The sequence below is a fragment of the Catharus ustulatus genome, chromosome 13 (genome assembly GCF_009819885.2).
Source record: "Catharus ustulatus isolate bCatUst1 chromosome 13, bCatUst1.pri.v2, whole genome shotgun sequence".
Classification (NCBI taxonomy): domain Eukaryota; kingdom Metazoa; phylum Chordata; class Aves; order Passeriformes; family Turdidae; genus Catharus; species Catharus ustulatus.
The window spans coordinates 7,270,684-7,288,447 of NC_046233.1; the positions used below are offsets into that span (position 1 = coordinate 7,270,684).

A 17,764-nucleotide genomic window follows, 5' to 3' on the forward strand; every position below is an offset into this window, starting at 1 on the left:
GTTAGCTATTTTAAACTTCTAGTGGTGCATTCCCATGGTGGAAGGCACTGGGAAGGACGTGGGAATGCAAACTTATTCCTGGACTCAGTGAAGCCATGGGCAATTGTGTCTTCCAGTGCTCTAGCACATGTGCAGGGGGATTCCAGCGGCGGGTCGTGGTGTGCCAGGATGAAAACGGATATACCGCAAATAACTGTGATGAGAAAAGCAAACCCATGGAGCAGAGATCCTGCGAATCTGGCCCCTGCCCTCAGTGGGTCTATGGCAACTGGGGAGAGGTGAGTGCACCATCCGTCTGGGCTCCCTGCCCAGGGCAAGACTTTCATTAGCAGGTGGCTGAAAAATGGGAGAAGAGAGGGGTATTGTGGGGACATTTATTAGGAAGACTGGAACTTGAAGGGCAGTCTCTGATAAATGAGTGAAGCTGAGCAATTGCTGGGTGGTTGTTTTGTTTCCATTTGTCATGGGAAAACTTTATTCCCAGCCAAAAGTACCTTTTTCAAAAATGAAGATTTTTTTTTTAAGAGAAGCTTAGTTTAACTGAAGACTTTTTTTTTTTTTAATAAAAGCACTGTTCCCTTTTGAAAATTAATCTAAGATGAGCAATTGGAGAAGTAATCCTCCACTATCACATTGAGTCAGGCAATATCATGGTGGAGCAGCATGAACAGCTTGAGGGGGAGAGAAGCTGAAGCAGCTGAAGGTCCATCTGAGGCTCACGAGGGGGATTTGGCTGGAGTGGGTTAGTTGGGAACAGAAATTACCATTGTTTTTTTGAGGTGCTAGTGCTTTGGGCAGCAAGTGAGCAGAATTTGTGCTGTCCCAACGGTGATTGCTGTGTCCTCTGCTGACTTGCAGTGCACAAAGCCATGCGGAGCAGGGACAAGGACACGGCTGGTGGTGTGCCAGCGCCCTAATGGAGAAAGGTTTACGGATCTGAGCTGTGAAATCCTTGACAAGCCACCAGACAGAGAGCAGTGCAATGTGCAGGACTGTCCTAGAGATGCTGCCTGGAGTGCTGGTCCTTGGAGCTCGGTACGACCATAAACTCTTTCTCTTTGTGAACCGTTTTGTAGATATCCCCTAACAACATTTAATGTGCTTCAAACCAAGGTGCTAATGCTGCTTCATGTCTTAAAACTGCACTTACAGAGTATTATTTACAATATATTCAGAATAACACCTTTTCAGGAAGGGCTGACATTAGGGGAGCTCAAGTCCTTTAATTTAAAAGGCACTTTTTGCTAAGTAGCCACCTTTGTCCATTTTATTACACTGTGCAAGTGCTGTGCATTATGAATCTTGGTTCTGATTTTTTGCATATGAATTTAAACCTGGAAATTAAGCAGTATATTTCCATTGAAGTTAAATTGTTCTGCTCTTTAATGGCAATACTGCACTGGACACCTACTGTATTCTCTGCCAAAAGCAAGATGAATGGGGACAATGTGCTAAATGGCATCAAATCCCAGGCATGTATAATTGTGTATAGATGTGTGTGATGTCCCTACCTACACACACACAGACCTACTTAGAAACATGTGTGCATTCACACTTGTGCTCTATTTCTGTTCCTGTGTATATAATAAGACTGTGATGTACAGTGCAAAAGCATCTGTAAGCTATTCTTGTGCATCTCTCTGGTTCTGGAGAGTGATTGTCTAGCTTGATCTCCAGCTGCTGCTCTATCACTAAACCAGCAAATGATCAGCAAGGTGCTGGAAGGCTTAAAACCCTGGGAGTTTACCCATAACAAAATAGTATTTGGAGCAAAGGTGTCTTACACTGCTCCTTTGCTTCTGGAGGAGTCTGCTACAGAGATGCTCTTGTGAGGACAGAGCAGCCCTGAGCCACAGGGTTGAGGTGCTATTTTGAGTGCCACACCTTTGCAATTCTCCCTGCCCAGAGCAGCAACCTCTGCTCTGATCCTGCACCAAAGCAAGTGCCACCTGAGGTGCTTCTGGAGCCCTGGAAAACCACGGACCTGTCCATTCTGGAGTGGCCTTCAAGCAGATGTCAACCTTTATTATGTATTTTGTTATAAAAGCATTTGAAGACATTTTTTTTTTAAATTTGATTCAAAAGCACTTTATAGGAAAAGAAAAAAGAGGCCTGCTTTTTAATGTATTGGACTTATTTAATTGTCACAGAAAGTCATCTTGCCAAAACCTGCTCTCCTTCTGTGGGTGCTTTCAGTAACATGGATGCCTTCAGTAACACTCTTCAAAATTTTTATCATACCTCAGTGAGTTCTGCAATAGCCATAAAACCGCTGAACTGGTGTGTATCCGGTGCTTCACCAGTACAAGAGACAGTGCTATGAAATATTTCATTTGAGGTGCTAATGTACCCCTTGTCCATCAACCTGGCTGGTGCTAAGGATGAGCAAGGTGAGGTGAGCAGAGGTAGCAATGTGTGTGCTGACTACCCCGCAGGATTTGCCAGCTGGGAGGTGCTGCCAACCTTGGGTTTTACCTGTGCTGGACAATTTGCAAGAACCAAAGGTGTGGACAGAGTTGTGTTTCGTTCTGGTGTCACTCAGCCTCTTCATGGCTGTTCAGGAGCAGGCTCCAGGGCTGCACCTGCTTCTGTGTTGGAAACACAGAGTGCAGTCCCCTAGTCTGATGGTTTTCTTTTCACCCAGGAAAAGTTCCCTTGGCTCCACTGTGTTGTATGAGTCTCAGTGGGCTGTCCTTGCTCTCCTGGGAGCAGGTGGGACATCTGGCAGACAGGTGGAGGGCAGGGACACCCTGTCCTGCCTGCAGTGTCTCCTCCCAGCTGGCACAGGGTCAGAGCCCTGGGGAAGGGGCTGCAGGGCTGAGCCCCCATCGTTGCCATGAACTGATTGGATTTTTCAGTCTCATTCACGGAGGTGTCCTTGAGTCTGGCATAGGGGACCCTGAGCTGTTTGAAGACTGAGAAGTATCTGTGGGGTCCCCAGGGCTTTGTGTCCCTCCAGCAGAACACTCCACATGTATGTCTACCTCGTGCCACTACTTTAGGTAGTAATGGCCAAGTTTTTCTCCTTTAGTGTGGTATCACCTGGACTTGCTTTAGCTCTGTCATCGGTTGCAAACATCATTCTGTAGCTGTACGTACTTCATCTGTTGGGATGGAGTGTCACTACCATATTTTTTTGGTCACTTTTGAAACAAGAGTATAGTTAGCTGAAACTTTTCAGCAGTATGGATTTATGTATTTATGTAAAAGTGTATTTATTTTTCCAATACTGTTATTTAATTTTATATAAATATTGCATACATTTACAATGTTTAATGTTAATGTTGAACAGTGAAAATTAAAGACACGTAGAATGTAATCATAAATGAATTTGTATAATGATTTCTTGAGTCTTTTGCTAAATTCAGATCATATACTTAGTTTTGGTAACTTGCTAAATTTTCTGAAACGGTTCTGCAATGTTCCATCTTTTATCTGGCTTTTACTTGCTTTGTTCTTCAACAGAAATTGTCATTCTCAATGATTAAACAAACACAGTTAAAGGTGTATGAATTACAAAGTCTGGATAACTAATTTCTTGTGATCATCTGACTGACTTAACTTTAGTCAAGTTTCAGTGAAATTAGTACTATAAAATACAAATTAAAGCAGAGAAAGTCTGAAGCATCCAACCCACAGTCCTCGGGCAAAATTGTACTGGGATTTTATGCAGTAAACAAGTGATCTTTATCTGACTGGTTAAATCCAGGTTTGGAAGAGATAATTAAATGGATAAACAGATTGTACATGTAAATGATAATTTTACAACAGGAGACTGGTGAGATGTCTTGTCATTATAATGTATGTTCAAAGAGGACTAAGAGGAGGTGACACTTTTATTCCCTTGCTTATTTAAGAACATGTATTTACCCATTGCAGAATTGTACACCATGTGATAGACCTGATCTTCTTATTAAAACCATGCTTTAGAAAACGTGCACTGACTGTCACCAGAATACAGAGAGTGTTTTTTCTCCTCTGAATGCTTTATGGTATGAATACATAAACTCCATACACACTCTCAAATCCTGAGAGGAAATCTTGTCATGTTCTCCAGAATGAGGGAGATGTTCACAATGAGAATTACCCATTGCTTCACTTAAAACCTGAGGTTTGCTTTTAATAAATATACCCATATATACCACATGTATAAAATATATACATAACCTCCCTTGCACCTGTCTTGGAGCAGATTTGCGCTCCGTGGAATAATCTCTGATATTTTGAGTTTGCCTTAATATCCAATTGTATCCTGATACAATTTATGAATAATGCTGAGTTAACTAGTTGTGGGCTTCTCATTCTTTCCAAGTTAGGAAATGGTCACAGATAAAGTAAAACAATTGCATCTCACAGCACCCTGCTTCAGTTAGGTGAGTCCTTTGGGCTTCACTGCACCGGGCAGTGATCATTTGACTTTGAACTGTGGAAAACGAGTGGGTGAGGTTTAGATTTATTTGGGGTTTGTCTGGGTTTTTTCCAAAAAAGTATTATAATTTTCAAAGTAGTCTGCCTTGTCAAGTACTTGTTGGTCATGGGTATCTGAAGTTCGAGCTGCTGGTGCAGTGGTTGTGTAGCTCTCAGTTCTGTATCCTGTAGGCAGAGGTGCTGGTATCAGTCTTTGAGGGCCTTTTGCTCTAATGAAGAATCAGAAGCTTACTGTCAACTAATTAGAAAATTAACTGGCTCAGTTCCAAACTTTGTTATTGTGGATGTGAGTTCAGGTTTGGGCTAGGACAGCATTGGTTTCCCTTGGCAGGGAGCTGGTGGCGTTGATGGCTTTGCAGGGCTCTCTGGCTGCACACAGGGATAGAGCAGCAAAGGGGCTCTGAACTGGGTGGGAAGTGGAAGAACTGCCTAGCCAGCATCCATGTCAGGCAGCTGGCACTCTGGAATTCTAATCTTAAAGTTGGTGTCAGTGGAAACTTTGGGTTATTTGTATTTAATTCTGCCAAAGCCTCAACATGTTGTTTGCAAAATGCCTTCCCCATGCAGCTGGCTGAAAATAGGCTGCTCAACAGCAATATTCTCTGTGTCATTGTTCTGATAATGTTCATAGCAGGCAGGATGTCAGGTCTTGCTAAGGCAGAACTGATAACCAGGGACAGATTTGGTTGCAAGTGTATATAACTCTGCTGTTCCCTTCTTCTCCTCTGCAGAAAATGAATTTGCTGTGACAGCAGCATTGCTGAGCTGCTGTTGGGGTTTTGTTTGAAGAGTTTCAGCCTGTTGCTCCTCTGAGGCAGTGGTGATGGATGCTCATGCATCTCTCTCCTCACCTCAGTGCCCACAGCTGGTGGCTTCAAGGCAATCACAGGTGGGCAAAGGCAGTGGTACCCAGCTGCCCGGTAGAGGAACATAATTTTTTTTCCTCTCTTTTTACCCTAAAATCTCCAATTTTTGTTTTCCTTTCCATTTGTATTTTTTGCTTGTTATCACCATCTTTCATTTTCTGTTTCTACTTAAATAAGGAGAACAATATAGGTATACTTTTAGGTATATAGGTATACTTTTGTTATCAGTTCTCTGTCTCTTCTTTGCTGGTGTTGATGCTCCATTAGCAGGAAAACAACCATGGAAACCCTTCAGCTACACCCTGCAGGTGAGGGACCACCCTGGGGGCACTGTGTGCTTAACACTGAGCCAGCACCTTAGTGATTCCTGGATCAACTTCTCACAGGACTGATTTCCTGCCACTTAAAGCTCAGCTGTTGCAATCCCCTTTCCCCCGTGCAGGCCCCCATTGGTCTATACACCCCTCATGACCTTTTAGTCTGATAGAGAAATAAAAGGACTGGTCAGCAAAGTCCCTTCTGACCTTCCTAATGCAGTGACTAAATGCAGAGGAAGTACCAGGGAAAGGAGCTGCAGAGAATCTCATCTGCTGTCCTTCAACAACCTTTCCTGTTGCCACTGCCAGGACAGACAGGAGCTGGACCAGTGGTTAGACTCACAAAGGTTATTTTCAGGTATCTTTAAAATATTCTCACCCCTTTGCTCCCAGACAGTGCATCTCCCCAAATTCCTCAGTGCACTTTCCCACTCAGAGCAGTCTCTTTCTTCCCATAGTGCAGTGGTTGTTTGGCTGCATTTGGCATGCCACTGTGGTTGCCTTTTTACACCCCCTCTCTTACACATTTTCTCAATGAAAGAGTAGTTTTCCAGGCCTGAACTCAAACAAGTGGTGAGGCTACTGTTCAGCAATGACTGGCCTCAGTCCTTGTGTTATGGATGTCCCATCCCTGGCTGCAGATCTCCTGCACATCTGCACATGCCCACACAGGAGAAATAAAGCAATAAATAAAAGGGCAATGCTGGGAATATTTGTCTCCCAAAGCACTGGCTCTGAGTACAGGAATGCTTAAGACTTCAAGGGATGCATTGAAGCAGTAGCACACTTCAGGGATGAGCTGTGAAATGCAGCATCTTCAGGCAGATCCCTGAGCTGGGTTTTGAGAGGTGTGCCTGGGGCTTTGCCCATTTTCCAGAGTCACACTGAATACTCCACACTGCAATCATTGCTGTTGCTCAGATCCTAGGGATTTGGAAACAAGGATGTATAACAATGAGGGACACTAAGCACAAAGAGATTTTCTGTGCTTCTAACTTTCCCAGTGACTGATTTGTGCAGTTATTAAGAAAAAACGGTGTAGTCAGTCCTGTTCCAAAGGCATTTAAAGCTCTATTCATATTTTAATTTTACTAGCTCACAGGGGAGGTGAGTGAGCCAGCAGCATGGATGAAAATCTGTCTGATGCCCAAGACTGTGTGCAGGTTGACAGTATTTATCCCTAGTGCATTAAGCCAAGATTGTTCTTTATAAAATGGGGGAGCAAGCAGCAGCCCAGTGCTCCTACAACCCCCCAGTGTGATGCACACCTGTGAAACAGGGCTGACATTTCTTGGAGAGCTCTTTACTTTGTGTTTTATTCCATCCAACACAGAGAAATCCTATTCTGGAACAGAATATCTAAATGGCATTGTAGTACCACTGTTCACTAAAAATATGAAGTGTCAGTTAGCTGAGGCACCTTGCTGCTTCAATTGGTACTCTCCTAAAAGTGCCACAGCATGGAAAATAGGCTTCATCAGTACCTTCCACATCGCATTTATTGGCACCCTTTGGTAGCTCACACATCTCCTCCTAATTTGAGGAAATGCCATCTAATGCCTCCCTCCCTGGAAACACGTGCAGTGGCTCTGTGGGGCTTTTGTTTGTTTTTCAAGGTAAATCGTGTGGAGCAGGGTAGGGACACAGCTTTTAGGAGAGCTTTGTGTGCTCAGGCCCTGCTAATTTCTGTGCCTGGTGAAGTCTTTAGTGGTGAAGTCTTTAGTGGTGAAGTCTTTAGTGGTGAAGTCTTTCCAGGGCAGGGAAAAGAGAGGGAGAAGGTGCTGCTTACTGGGTGGATGCTGCAGAAGAGGAGATGCATGGCTTCTCCTGCTGCAGTTACTTCTTCCCATATATCTTGTGAGGTTTCCCAGCTTGGGGAAATTATTGTATTGACTTTGGCACTCAGGGCCTTAAATCTTGCAAGAGTTAAAGAACCCAAGAGCATCTTTTCCTCTGGGCAATTTGTGCTGGAGCAATGGGCTCCAGACACACCAGCTCTTTCTTCCACTGCAGCAACACATCGAATTGGACCCTTTTCTCTGAGAAATTTTCCTCTTCTTTTCTGTTTTGTTTGGGTGGTTTTTTTTTTTTAATGTTATAAGACAACATCTGAGGCCTCTCACCAGTCCCTGCAGCTGAGTTTGGTGGCAGGAAGGTGAAGATTTAGTGGATTGTTTCATTTTTCCCTTTTGCAATAATGACTTGGGAAGCTCTGTGCCTCTGCTCCAAGTGAAGAGCAGAGCCTCCGGAGGATGGAGACCTTGTGGGCACTGCAGAGACAGGGCAGGCCAGCATGGAAGTTCCCATGCCTGGGGCAATGAGGGCTCCTTGGGAATACTGGAGCTTGGGAATGTTTGGGGATATTCTCTTGTTCAGACTGAGGGCTGTCCTGCAGATCTAAGAGGGCTCCTCAGAACCCACTTCCACAGGGCCTCTGGACAGTGCTCACAAATGCATTCAGACTGTACATTCCAAAATTCCTAATGTTCCTGCCTTTTTTCAGTCACCCCATTTCTCTGAGGAGCCAATTTGGATTAAACATTTCTGAAGCCTCTTTCAAAACTGCAGTGCAGTGCTTTGGTGTGTTTTCTTCAGGTCTCTGGTCCATTTGCTCTCCCTTGAAAGTAGAAACCTCTCTTCCCTTTCAAATGTACAAGAATCACATGTATTTTCTGGCCATTCACCAGCTAAAATCACCATGACCATGCACACTCAGCACCCATGTGCCTTAAGTCATGGCTCCTTAGTTTGTCAGGAGAGGACAAGCTGGGTGACTCCTGCCCTGCATGTATCCCCACCCAATTTTATGGATTTCTCAATGTGCCAATGCAGATGGGCACAAGACCATGCTAAAACAATTGGTGGGAGAAACAGGGCTTCAGAACAGCTGTAAATATTTCCTAAATATCTCCTAAAGTGCTGCAGCCTTGCTTTCAGCCTGTCTCACTGAAGCCAAGGGAATTACCTGCTGAAATACCTTGCTGTTGTGAAGCTAATTTGGTTTGGATGCCACAGAGCCCCTGTTGCTGGACAGCACACAAAGGTTCCAGCATTTTAAGATTCCTGGTGAAGGTTCAGCTGGTGAGGAAGGATCCAGGCTTTCCTTGGTGATGTGTCTGTTGATGTCCTTTGTGCTCAAGAGGTACAGAAGTCACTAGGATAGGGTTTCAGTACCTGGCAGCAGCAGTGTCAGTGGTATTAAAAGGTGATACAGACTAATAGGCTGCTGAAAGGTAGCTGTGAGGGTACATTGCTGGGTTGGCTTGTAGCTGGAGAAGTTTGCTGGAATGCAGGGACACAGCCCTCTTGGAAAATGCGTGTAAAGCATTGGAGGGCTCTGTTGCTTTTCTGCTTTATTTCATCCAACACATTTTGTCTCAGATTATTGGAAAGGATGAACTAGGGCTTACTTACAGCTGCTGACTTTCCATAAAATCCTTAATGTGGGGAAGTCTAAATCTACAAGGATTGATTTTAATTTCCTCCAAAAAGTTGCTCCTGGCAGAATCTGATAAAGGCATTTTTAGAGTAATCCTTCCCAGCCCTGCACTTGCTGAGCTATCAGAGCATTGCTATCTTTGGGAATTCATTGGGTGATCACCACAGCTTGCATTCATTGTCTTAAATACCTCCCAAATCGCTGGCTGATGCACCGGTGGGTCTGAAAAGTGGTCTGACAGCATTTTCTGCAACTTTTCACTTCTGGGGGAGAGTGTTCCCAGGTTCTTGATGGGATATGCCCTTCTGCCCTTTGTGGAACTGCCCCTTCAATGCACAAAGTTCACAAGGAGCAGTCGTTCCATTTCTTCTTGACTGCTCTCTGATGTCTTTTTCTTCTTACTGAGATTTATTCGTTTGTGCCCAGGGTTCTTGAGTTCTCTTGGTGCTGGACTGACCCCACTCCCATCAATTCACCAGAAATTTTGTACAAGTTTTTAGGAGATTTTGGACATATTCTATGGTTTTTTCCTGCCGCCAGCCCTGTGCATCAAGTAGCAGCCTTTCTATTTTAGGGAGATCTTAATGAAAAAGATGTACCCTCATCTTCCAAATGATCAGATCAGGAAATGCAGAAAGGGTTATTTTGAAGCAATTTTGCACAGGCTTGGTAAAGTGAATGATCATCTCCTAAACTCTGAAACAGAAAACAAATTTTTTGTGGAAACAAAAACACAAGTAGACCAGAGCTAGGCATTGCAGATGTTTAGCACTGTGTTTAGCACCTTTATGGAAACAGTTGATATGGAAATATTTCTGCCATATTTATTTAAAACTTTTTCCTTGCATTTATTTAAACTAGGCAGTATATTTATTTGAAAGTATCAGCAGCATTCCAATCTCCAATTCTTGGCATGTTAACAACACTAATCATGCAATAAACATAAAACCCTTAAATTTGTGCTTAATGCTTTGATCCTAATGCTCTTAGGAAAGTCCTCTTATTTTCCTTCGTGTAAGGTGCCAGGTGCAACTGTGGTGGGTTTAGGAGATAATAAAGATAATAACAAGGGAAAGGTTTGCTAGAGTTTTACAGTGATGGCTATGGCTGATTTTTTGAAATACTGTTTCTCCGTTGTTTTATGTGCTGCAAACTTTTGGATTTTTTCACAGCAACGTCACAATTTGTTGTTTTCACACCCTCCTCCATGCCTGACTGTCCTCCCAGGTTCATCCAGGGGTGCTATTTGCTGTTGTGCCTCAATCACAGGCTGTAAACAGCCTTTCAGAGCAACATTTTCCCAAACTTAAGTGGAGGCAGAGGCAAGTTGACCACAGGCATGCTCAAGTGCGTGTGATCCTTCACTCTAGGAAGCTGATTAGTGAAAAAATTCCATACAATACCTGGCTGTACCTTCAGGGCTGGCTCAGAGGTGTTCAAAACTGGTAGAGGCTTTTCTGGTGACTCAGAGAACCTTGTATAAGGCGAGGCTGTTACTCCAGAGAACCAAGGTCTGCCCCCAGTACTTGGAAGCATTTTTTATGGGGAGTATGGGAAAGAAGTCAAGAAAAAGAGGAATGTGAAGACAATGATTTTGCCAAATGTTTTGAGGAAGGCAAGGTCAAAGCTTACCTCGTTGTGGTACTGTTATTGGTAGGTGCTATAGGCAGGCAGCATTTGCAGCCATGAAGAATCCTGTTAATGAAATGCAAAGTTTCTCCAGGGTCCAAAATAAATGATGAGGCTGATGGTGGTAGTTGGATGTAGCACTTCCCTGACTCACATAGTGTTGAGATGCAGCCCCCTATTAAATTATGCTTTGCATGTGGCTCACATATGCTTAAAATCTATGTGCCAGATAAAAGTTGAATACCTGAGATGAATTAGATGGCAGTTATTAAGTAGACTCTTTGCAAAGGAATTTTCAGTCTCTGATACTTGGTTAAATTAGATTATTCAACCTTTCTTTTCTGTCAGTGCAAATGAGATCATAACTCAAATGTGCATGAAAGCAAACGGGTGGTTTAGATCTGAAAACGCACAGCTGCCTAAATTTGATTTATATTAAAGGCAGACATAGAAATGATTAATTCCAGCATCTTAGGAATTACATTTAAGTATTAACAAAATTAAGCAAATTATGCCTCAACCTCTGAGTGCACCGAGGTTTGCACGCAGACTTGTTTGATCATGGGATCACGAGATAAATGTCAGAATCAGGCTCCATGCCAAAGTTAAGCATCTTGTAGAAGGGGAATAATAATTTTGGAAATAACTGCTTCCAAATTGTTTGTGAGATCAAGTATTTATCAACCAACTTCAGGTCCCCAGGAAGGTGCTTGCATTGTAAGTATGGTTGGTCTTACTTTAGGATAAGCAGTGGGATCCCATGTATTTTTTAAATTAAGGATGCTCTGGGCTCAGGATGAGGGACATGAGACAGTCCTGATTAATACTGTAAATTTACTCTTTAACTTTGGCTGTCACAGTAAAGTGGCATAAACTGCATGAAGACTGTTTACCAAGGAGCACTTGAATTTTTGTTTAAGCATCAAGTGTTGGTGTTTAGTCCAAAGACATTAAATGGATTAAAATATTAGAAGTATAGAACTGGGTTTTATAGGATGTGACATTTCTGTCTTGCTGCTGACTTTCATAACCTGGGGAGAAAAGTAGAGAGAATGAAAAATTAACTTCTGATGAAATTTGAAGGCTTATAAAAATAGGGTAACATTAGCTTGATCTTCTGTGGATGCTTAAGAAAAGAAGTGAAGTTTATGGACCTAGCTAACTTGTGAAAGTGTTATTTTATTGCAAGGGACAGCATTTCTTCTGTTTTTCAGTGCAAGGTTGGATGGTGCTTATTGGGTTTTTTGGCCTGTCTTCGAATTGGATCTGGGCTCAGGAAAACTCAGAGGCAGCTGTCCCTGCTCAGCCTCTCAGAGGAGCATCATTAACAGCTCTTAAACCTGTTGATCAACGGGACCTCAGTGATCTTTCCTCAATCTGTAACACTCTTGCAGCAGAAAAACAGCCTTTTTCAGGGTGTCTTTTATACAAGCTTTTAAGCATCGATGTCTGGTTTTAGGAGTTACATCCATTTCTCTCCGCATCAGTCTGAACTTTTCCATTTAGAAACTGCTCTCTCGCTGGTTCTTTGTGGCTGAATGAGCTGTAAGAAGGGCTGTAATATAAAATATTCACAGGTGTCAATGTATATGCCAATTTTTATTCTAGTGGATCTTCCAGAGCTGCTATATATATAAATTTTTTAGGTTTCAAATGTATTTATAGGCTGGGGAGAGCTTGAGCTGTAATATATTTCTTGGGAAATATATTGATGGAGTGACTCCAAAATGAAGGTTGAAGCCTCATTTTTGTGTGTTTTCTCCATTCTGAAAAGAAAGCAGAACATTTTACATGGAGAGATGGTTAAAACAGTGTATTTGCCCTCAAGGATTAAACCAGTGTGCTTATGACGTAGCATGTAATGAAGAAATGGAAGCTGAGTCTGGGTGCATCATGCTGAGTAAGAGGCTTGTTCTACATGAAACTGTCATATTAAATTCGTGTCGTGATTCCAGACCCCTTTGATTCCTAAATCTTTGGAGGAGACTAATCTGAAATCAAAGTGAAGTTGCTTGGGGTTTGCATGCCAGAAGTGGTCACATTTGAAAAAGTTCAGTGAACCTGCAGAGGGAGGTTGAAATTAGTTGCTTCACTACAAAGCTTGCAGCTAACATACCTGCTGGTTTGCTTTTTGCTTTGATTCTCCAGGCTCTGCCTTCTTGCCACCTTCTGAGTTGTTTTCAAAATGCATAAATCTTAAGGATGAACATGTCCTGGTTTCAGTCTGTTTAGTGAAGAAAAAAAAGAAAAGTCAGACTACACTGATAAAACAAATATGAGCTTTTGTACTAAGGACAAGGAAATACTGCACTTTTCAGCCTTGTCCTTTGTGCAGTTATTTCCCTCTGTGAAGGTGCAGAGCACACTTTACCCTCCTGATTTACCAATATTTGACATCCCTTTGTACCAAGGTAAATGGAAATGGTTCCTTTCAAGTTTTTCTAAGTAGATACTGAGGGTTCCTGCCTTGATCCCTGTAAGAGGACTCTGCTCCTTTGAAAGGACTGGAGCCATGCCAGGAATTCAGCCTGTTATCCCTGCTGAATGTCAGCTGTTTTCTCTATTTTGATACTGGCATTTTTGGGGGCTTTGACCAAGAATATCACACGATATTAAGTGTCTGCACTCACCTCAAGCTTTGTGTAGCCTGTCGGGGTCCCGGGGAGGAGCTTTTTGGTCCAGCTAAAAGAAAATGCCCTGGGTAGCCATGGCCCCTGTATGAGTGTGAAAGCTGATCTGTTGTTACTTTATATTTACAGTGTTCTGTCTCCTGTGGAAGGGGCCAAAAGCACCGCAGTGTGTACTGTTTGTCAAAGGAAGGGAGGCATGTAGAAGAAGAGAATTGTAAACACCTTGCTAAGCCCAACGTGCAAAAGAAATGCAGAGGGGGCAGATGTCCGAAGTGGAAAGCAGGAGATTGGGGCCAGGTGAGCCGTGTTGTCTACCCTTTTCCACCTTTTGGTATTCTTCCTCCATCAAATTGGTTAGAGCCTGGTTTTCCAATCACTTCTGTCCTCATGAATTATTCAGGGCAAGATTTTGGGCCAGATCCTGGTGTAAAACAGTGTAGCTTCATAGACAGCAGTGGAGCAGCACAGATTTGTACCAGCTGAGAACTAGGCAGCTTGCTTTAGTGTCTTTCTGAAAGCAAATTCCTTGTTGTGTAGGTTAGTTTTTTGCTAGAAATATTTTATTAAGGAGAATCTACTATTTATTCATGGTTTTAATATCATTTCAATATCATATCTCCAGTAAAATCTCCCTCAATTTTGAGAAATAAACTCATTGCTTGATTTTCCCTTATTAAAAAGTCAGACAGTGATGCATAGAGTAGAGGCTACTGGAAATGAAAAAGTATTTTGAGTTATTAAACATCTTGCTTGCTGAAAGCATACCTTGAATCTTTGTTTTTCTAAAAATAATGTCTTTGTCATCACCTTGAATCTGCTGCATCACATTTTTAACTCTGAACCTTGCTTTCCCCTCTACCTCATTAGCGTGGTAATCAGAGGAATTATTGAACATCCCAGACTAAATGAACTGCTAACTTGTAAAACATCGTGTTCCCTTACCTTCTGTCTTCCAAATTTAGGTACAAAACACCCATTCTTGCTGTATTCAAGTTCTCTGAAAGACAAACCATTAACATTGCTACAGGCACACATGTAAATGTTAGCATGCTGTTGATTAATGTCCGCTAATAAAAAGGACAATAAACTCATTAATGATTTATGATTGTTTTCAGGCTTGTATTAGGTTTTTTTTTTAAATCCTCACCTTTGGATTCACCGGATAGGAGTATTTGCCATTTTATGGGGGTAAAGACTAAGTGCTCATTCCCCATGGAGTTTCAGTTACCAAGGTCTGGGTTCTTTACCTGAGGGTAGGAGCATCCAGCCTGTGAAATCCACAGTACTGCTCCCATACTGGAAATGAAGTCAATATTATTACCTTTATTACCTTCAGGACTGAAACCTCAATTTTATACAGGAGCCAGACTGAAATGAAATGCGAGGCCATTAGACAGTCTTGTGGTATCCAATTTGCACCTTATTTAAAGTGACTGCTCCTGAAAGCAGTTTTTTACAGCTAATAATTGTAAACATAATAATGTAATGGCTTGTCAATTACATTCAAATACACTAATATTAATTGATAAAAGTAAGTGGTTTAAAATTCCCAGCATCATGGATGTTAATTTTATGCAACTGGAGAAAGGAACCCATGTTAGTAGGAGGATGAGGTGATTTATGGTCTGAGGTAATCTCTTATGACTGGGCAATTAAGGAATATTTTTATGCTAATGATAATGCTAAGAACAGGCTTTTCCAGGAGTAGCTCCTCAGCCCAGGTTCCTGATGCTGGATGTGCTCAGCCAACCAGCATCTTGCTTAGGGAAAAAATGAAGGGGTAGAAACACTTATGCTACAATGTCAAATCGGGCTTTTTAAAGCCCTGTGAAATGCTGTGACATGGATCTCTGAGCCTCACTGGTGCTGGCAGTATTTTTTTTGCCTGTGACAGATGAAGAGTTGGGGCTGTCACAGGTTGGGAGTGCTGGCCCTGGGTCCCTTGTAAGGGATGTTCAGGGCTTTGCCAGAGATTGAATGCCTTGGAGCCAAGCTGGATTTAGGTCCTGAACTTCTCATTAAGAGCATGAAGCAGTTTGGTGCCCTGAATGCACAGTACATCAGGGTATAAATTTGGCATGAAAACTCCATGTGACTTTCCCCATTACCAGTGTCACTGTTCAAATCAGAACCAGGATTAATTTCCACTCAGATATTATCCAAAAACCCCCGAACTTTCTGAAGGTCTAATTGTCTCAGAAAGTTAATCCCGAAGCTGAGCTGCTGTGTTTTTTCTCCTGAATAAGCCAGCAAAAGTCTGCATGAGAAATAAGGCAAGGTTTTCCCATCAAATTGCATCCTTGTGTCACTATATATGCACAGGACCCATTGCACATACCTTTAGGTGTTGGGGGGTTTTGCCTTTGGGAAAAGGAATTACTGAGAAAACAAAGATCAAAAAATACAGGAATGGTTAAAAATCAGTCTCAGTCAGAGACAGGCTGTGCTAGTGCTCCAATCCTAGGGGTTTTTTTTTGCTTTGGAGGTTTTGTATTCAGAGGATGGTTAGCTCTTTTCTAGATTAAGAACCCACTTCCCTGGAGCAAATAATTTTTGATATATCTCTAAAAAGGCTTTTTCTCCAAGTTTTAAGTGTGTTTACATCTGCACTGAAATGTCAGATTTAATGTGTTTGTTTCTCCTAATTGGTGTCAATTATGGCCATTTACCTTTCATTTAACAAAAATACCAATATTTATTCTGCTGTCTGGTATTTGCATGCTTCAGCTGCAGGCTGAAATCCAGCCCTATCTAAAAACACAGGCAGAACATCAGGTAGAGCTTCTGTCACAGCCAGGGACCATCCTGTCCCCAAACCCAGGTGTCACACACAGTGCAGCCCCCCCATGAAAAAGCCACGGTGTTGTTTGTGCTCTTTTATCCATACCTGGGCTTTTTATGTTGGTGATAAATGCAACTGAAAAAGATATCTTAGAGCCTGGTAGGCATTCTGGTGTGTTTGTTTCTCCAAGTTTGTGCCTTTATTCTGTTTGAAAGTCCCTATGGAATGTGTAGGACAAAGAGCACTGTAAATCCCAGGGAAGCAACAGCATATGGAAAGCATTTGCATCACTAGTGACAGAAATCTCACTGCTGCTTTCAAAAGCTACACAAAAGTACTCCCACCTTCTTACAAATATCTGAAGCCAGGCAAATAGTCACAGTCAGCTTTCCTCTGGTTCTCATGGCTTTATGGAGCATTTGGATAGTAAAGCAAAGAGCATTATGGAGGAATACAGAAGATGGAATTGCTTCCCCATTAGGCACCACTTAATTCCCTGCCTTAAGAAGGCTCGTTTTAGTGGGCATTGCAATTACAGGCTGACAACTTTTTTTCTCAGTTCCTGATACATTAATAAGTAATATTAGTTGTTTTAAATAATTAATATTAGTTAATTCACATGTGTTTCTAATACACACCTTTAATTTTTATGCACTTTCTTCTATCAGTGCAAATATTCTTTACTCCAAATCTGTATATAATACTTTAAGGTCTAGCCAGGAAGAATCTGTTCCAGAGCAATATTAAGTATTGCTAAACATATTAGTGTGCAGTCACAACACTGAGAGATGTTGCGTGAAAGAAAAAATAAGCTGTTAATAGTATTGCAGTATAGATAATAATTTAAAGATGTTTGAGAAACAGAAAAATTCAGGCATTTGTTGCTGTGCCCTGAAGCTGGGAGAAATGTGCCCAGAGTGTAATGAAGGAAATGTGAAATGCAGTTAATTTCAAAAAGACTTTTTTTTTCAAAAACTGTGTTCCCTGCCTTGGTGCATGTGCATGTTCAGATGCATGCTGAAAGAAATCCCAGCTGTACCATACCTTTCCCTCTCTGCAGCTACACACTTTCTTCTATAAATCCAAGTTTGCTTTTCATTAAAGCCCGCTCTGTTTGTGGCATTTGATGTATTTTGAACTATTACTTTTTTGAAGCAGTGCCTGAGAAGCAATACTCAGAGCAATACTCAGAGCCTGGCCGCCTCTGGCATGTCAGGGCGGTTTAGCAGTGCCGCTATTTTGCAATAAAAACAGATTTTTCAATAAAAATCCTGTCCAGGAAGTCCTGACCCCACCGAAGCCAAATATTCCCACTGGCTTCAGATTCACAGTTTTTTCCTTGCAACGATGAAAAGCCTCACTTGGAAGTTTGCTAGAGCATCGCTATCAGCAGAGATAGCATGGTGGTGGGTGTGCTGGGAGCTGCACTCACCTCGTGTCCCTTCCCGCAGTGCTCCGTGTCCTGCGGCCGGGGTGTCCAGCGCAGATCCGTGCAGTGCCACAGCAGCAGCCCCACGGCAGCCGAGGATTCCGAGTGTGACCCGGCCAGCCGGCCACCCCCGCAGCGGGACTGTCACCTCGCTGCGTGCCCCACGCACCGCTGGGCAGCCGGACAGTGGCAGGCGGTAAGCGGGGACCCCTTCCCCTGCCCTGGGGTCACAGCTGTGCTCTCA

General features: G+C 42.6%; 1 protein-coding gene and 1 long non-coding RNA gene across 7 annotated transcripts in view; one reads left to right on the forward strand and one right to left on the reverse strand.

Moving 5' to 3' along the window:
• ADAMTS9 (ADAM metallopeptidase with thrombospondin type 1 motif 9) overlaps window positions 1–17,764 on the forward strand; it is a 79,003-nt gene that overhangs the window by 43,705 nt on the left and 17,534 nt on the right. For all 6 annotated transcript variants that reach the window (XM_033071495.2, XM_033071491.1, XM_033071492.1 and 3 more), the window contains 4 exons: window positions 117–278; window positions 859–1,035; window positions 13,439–13,606; window positions 17,543–17,716. In XM_033071495.2, the coding sequence (XP_032927386.1) occupies window positions 117–278; window positions 859–1,035; window positions 13,439–13,606; window positions 17,543–17,716 (681 nt within the window). The remainder of the gene's footprint in view (window positions 1–116; window positions 279–858; window positions 1,036–13,438; window positions 13,607–17,542; window positions 17,717–17,764) is intronic.
• On the reverse strand, window positions 12,737–17,608 carry LOC117002414. Its single transcript, XR_004419278.1, has 3 exons — window positions 17,524–17,608; window positions 14,252–14,306; window positions 12,737–12,903 (listed from the first exon to the last, which is right to left on the reverse strand). It is a non-coding gene; the product is annotated as an uncharacterized LOC117002414 (long non-coding RNA).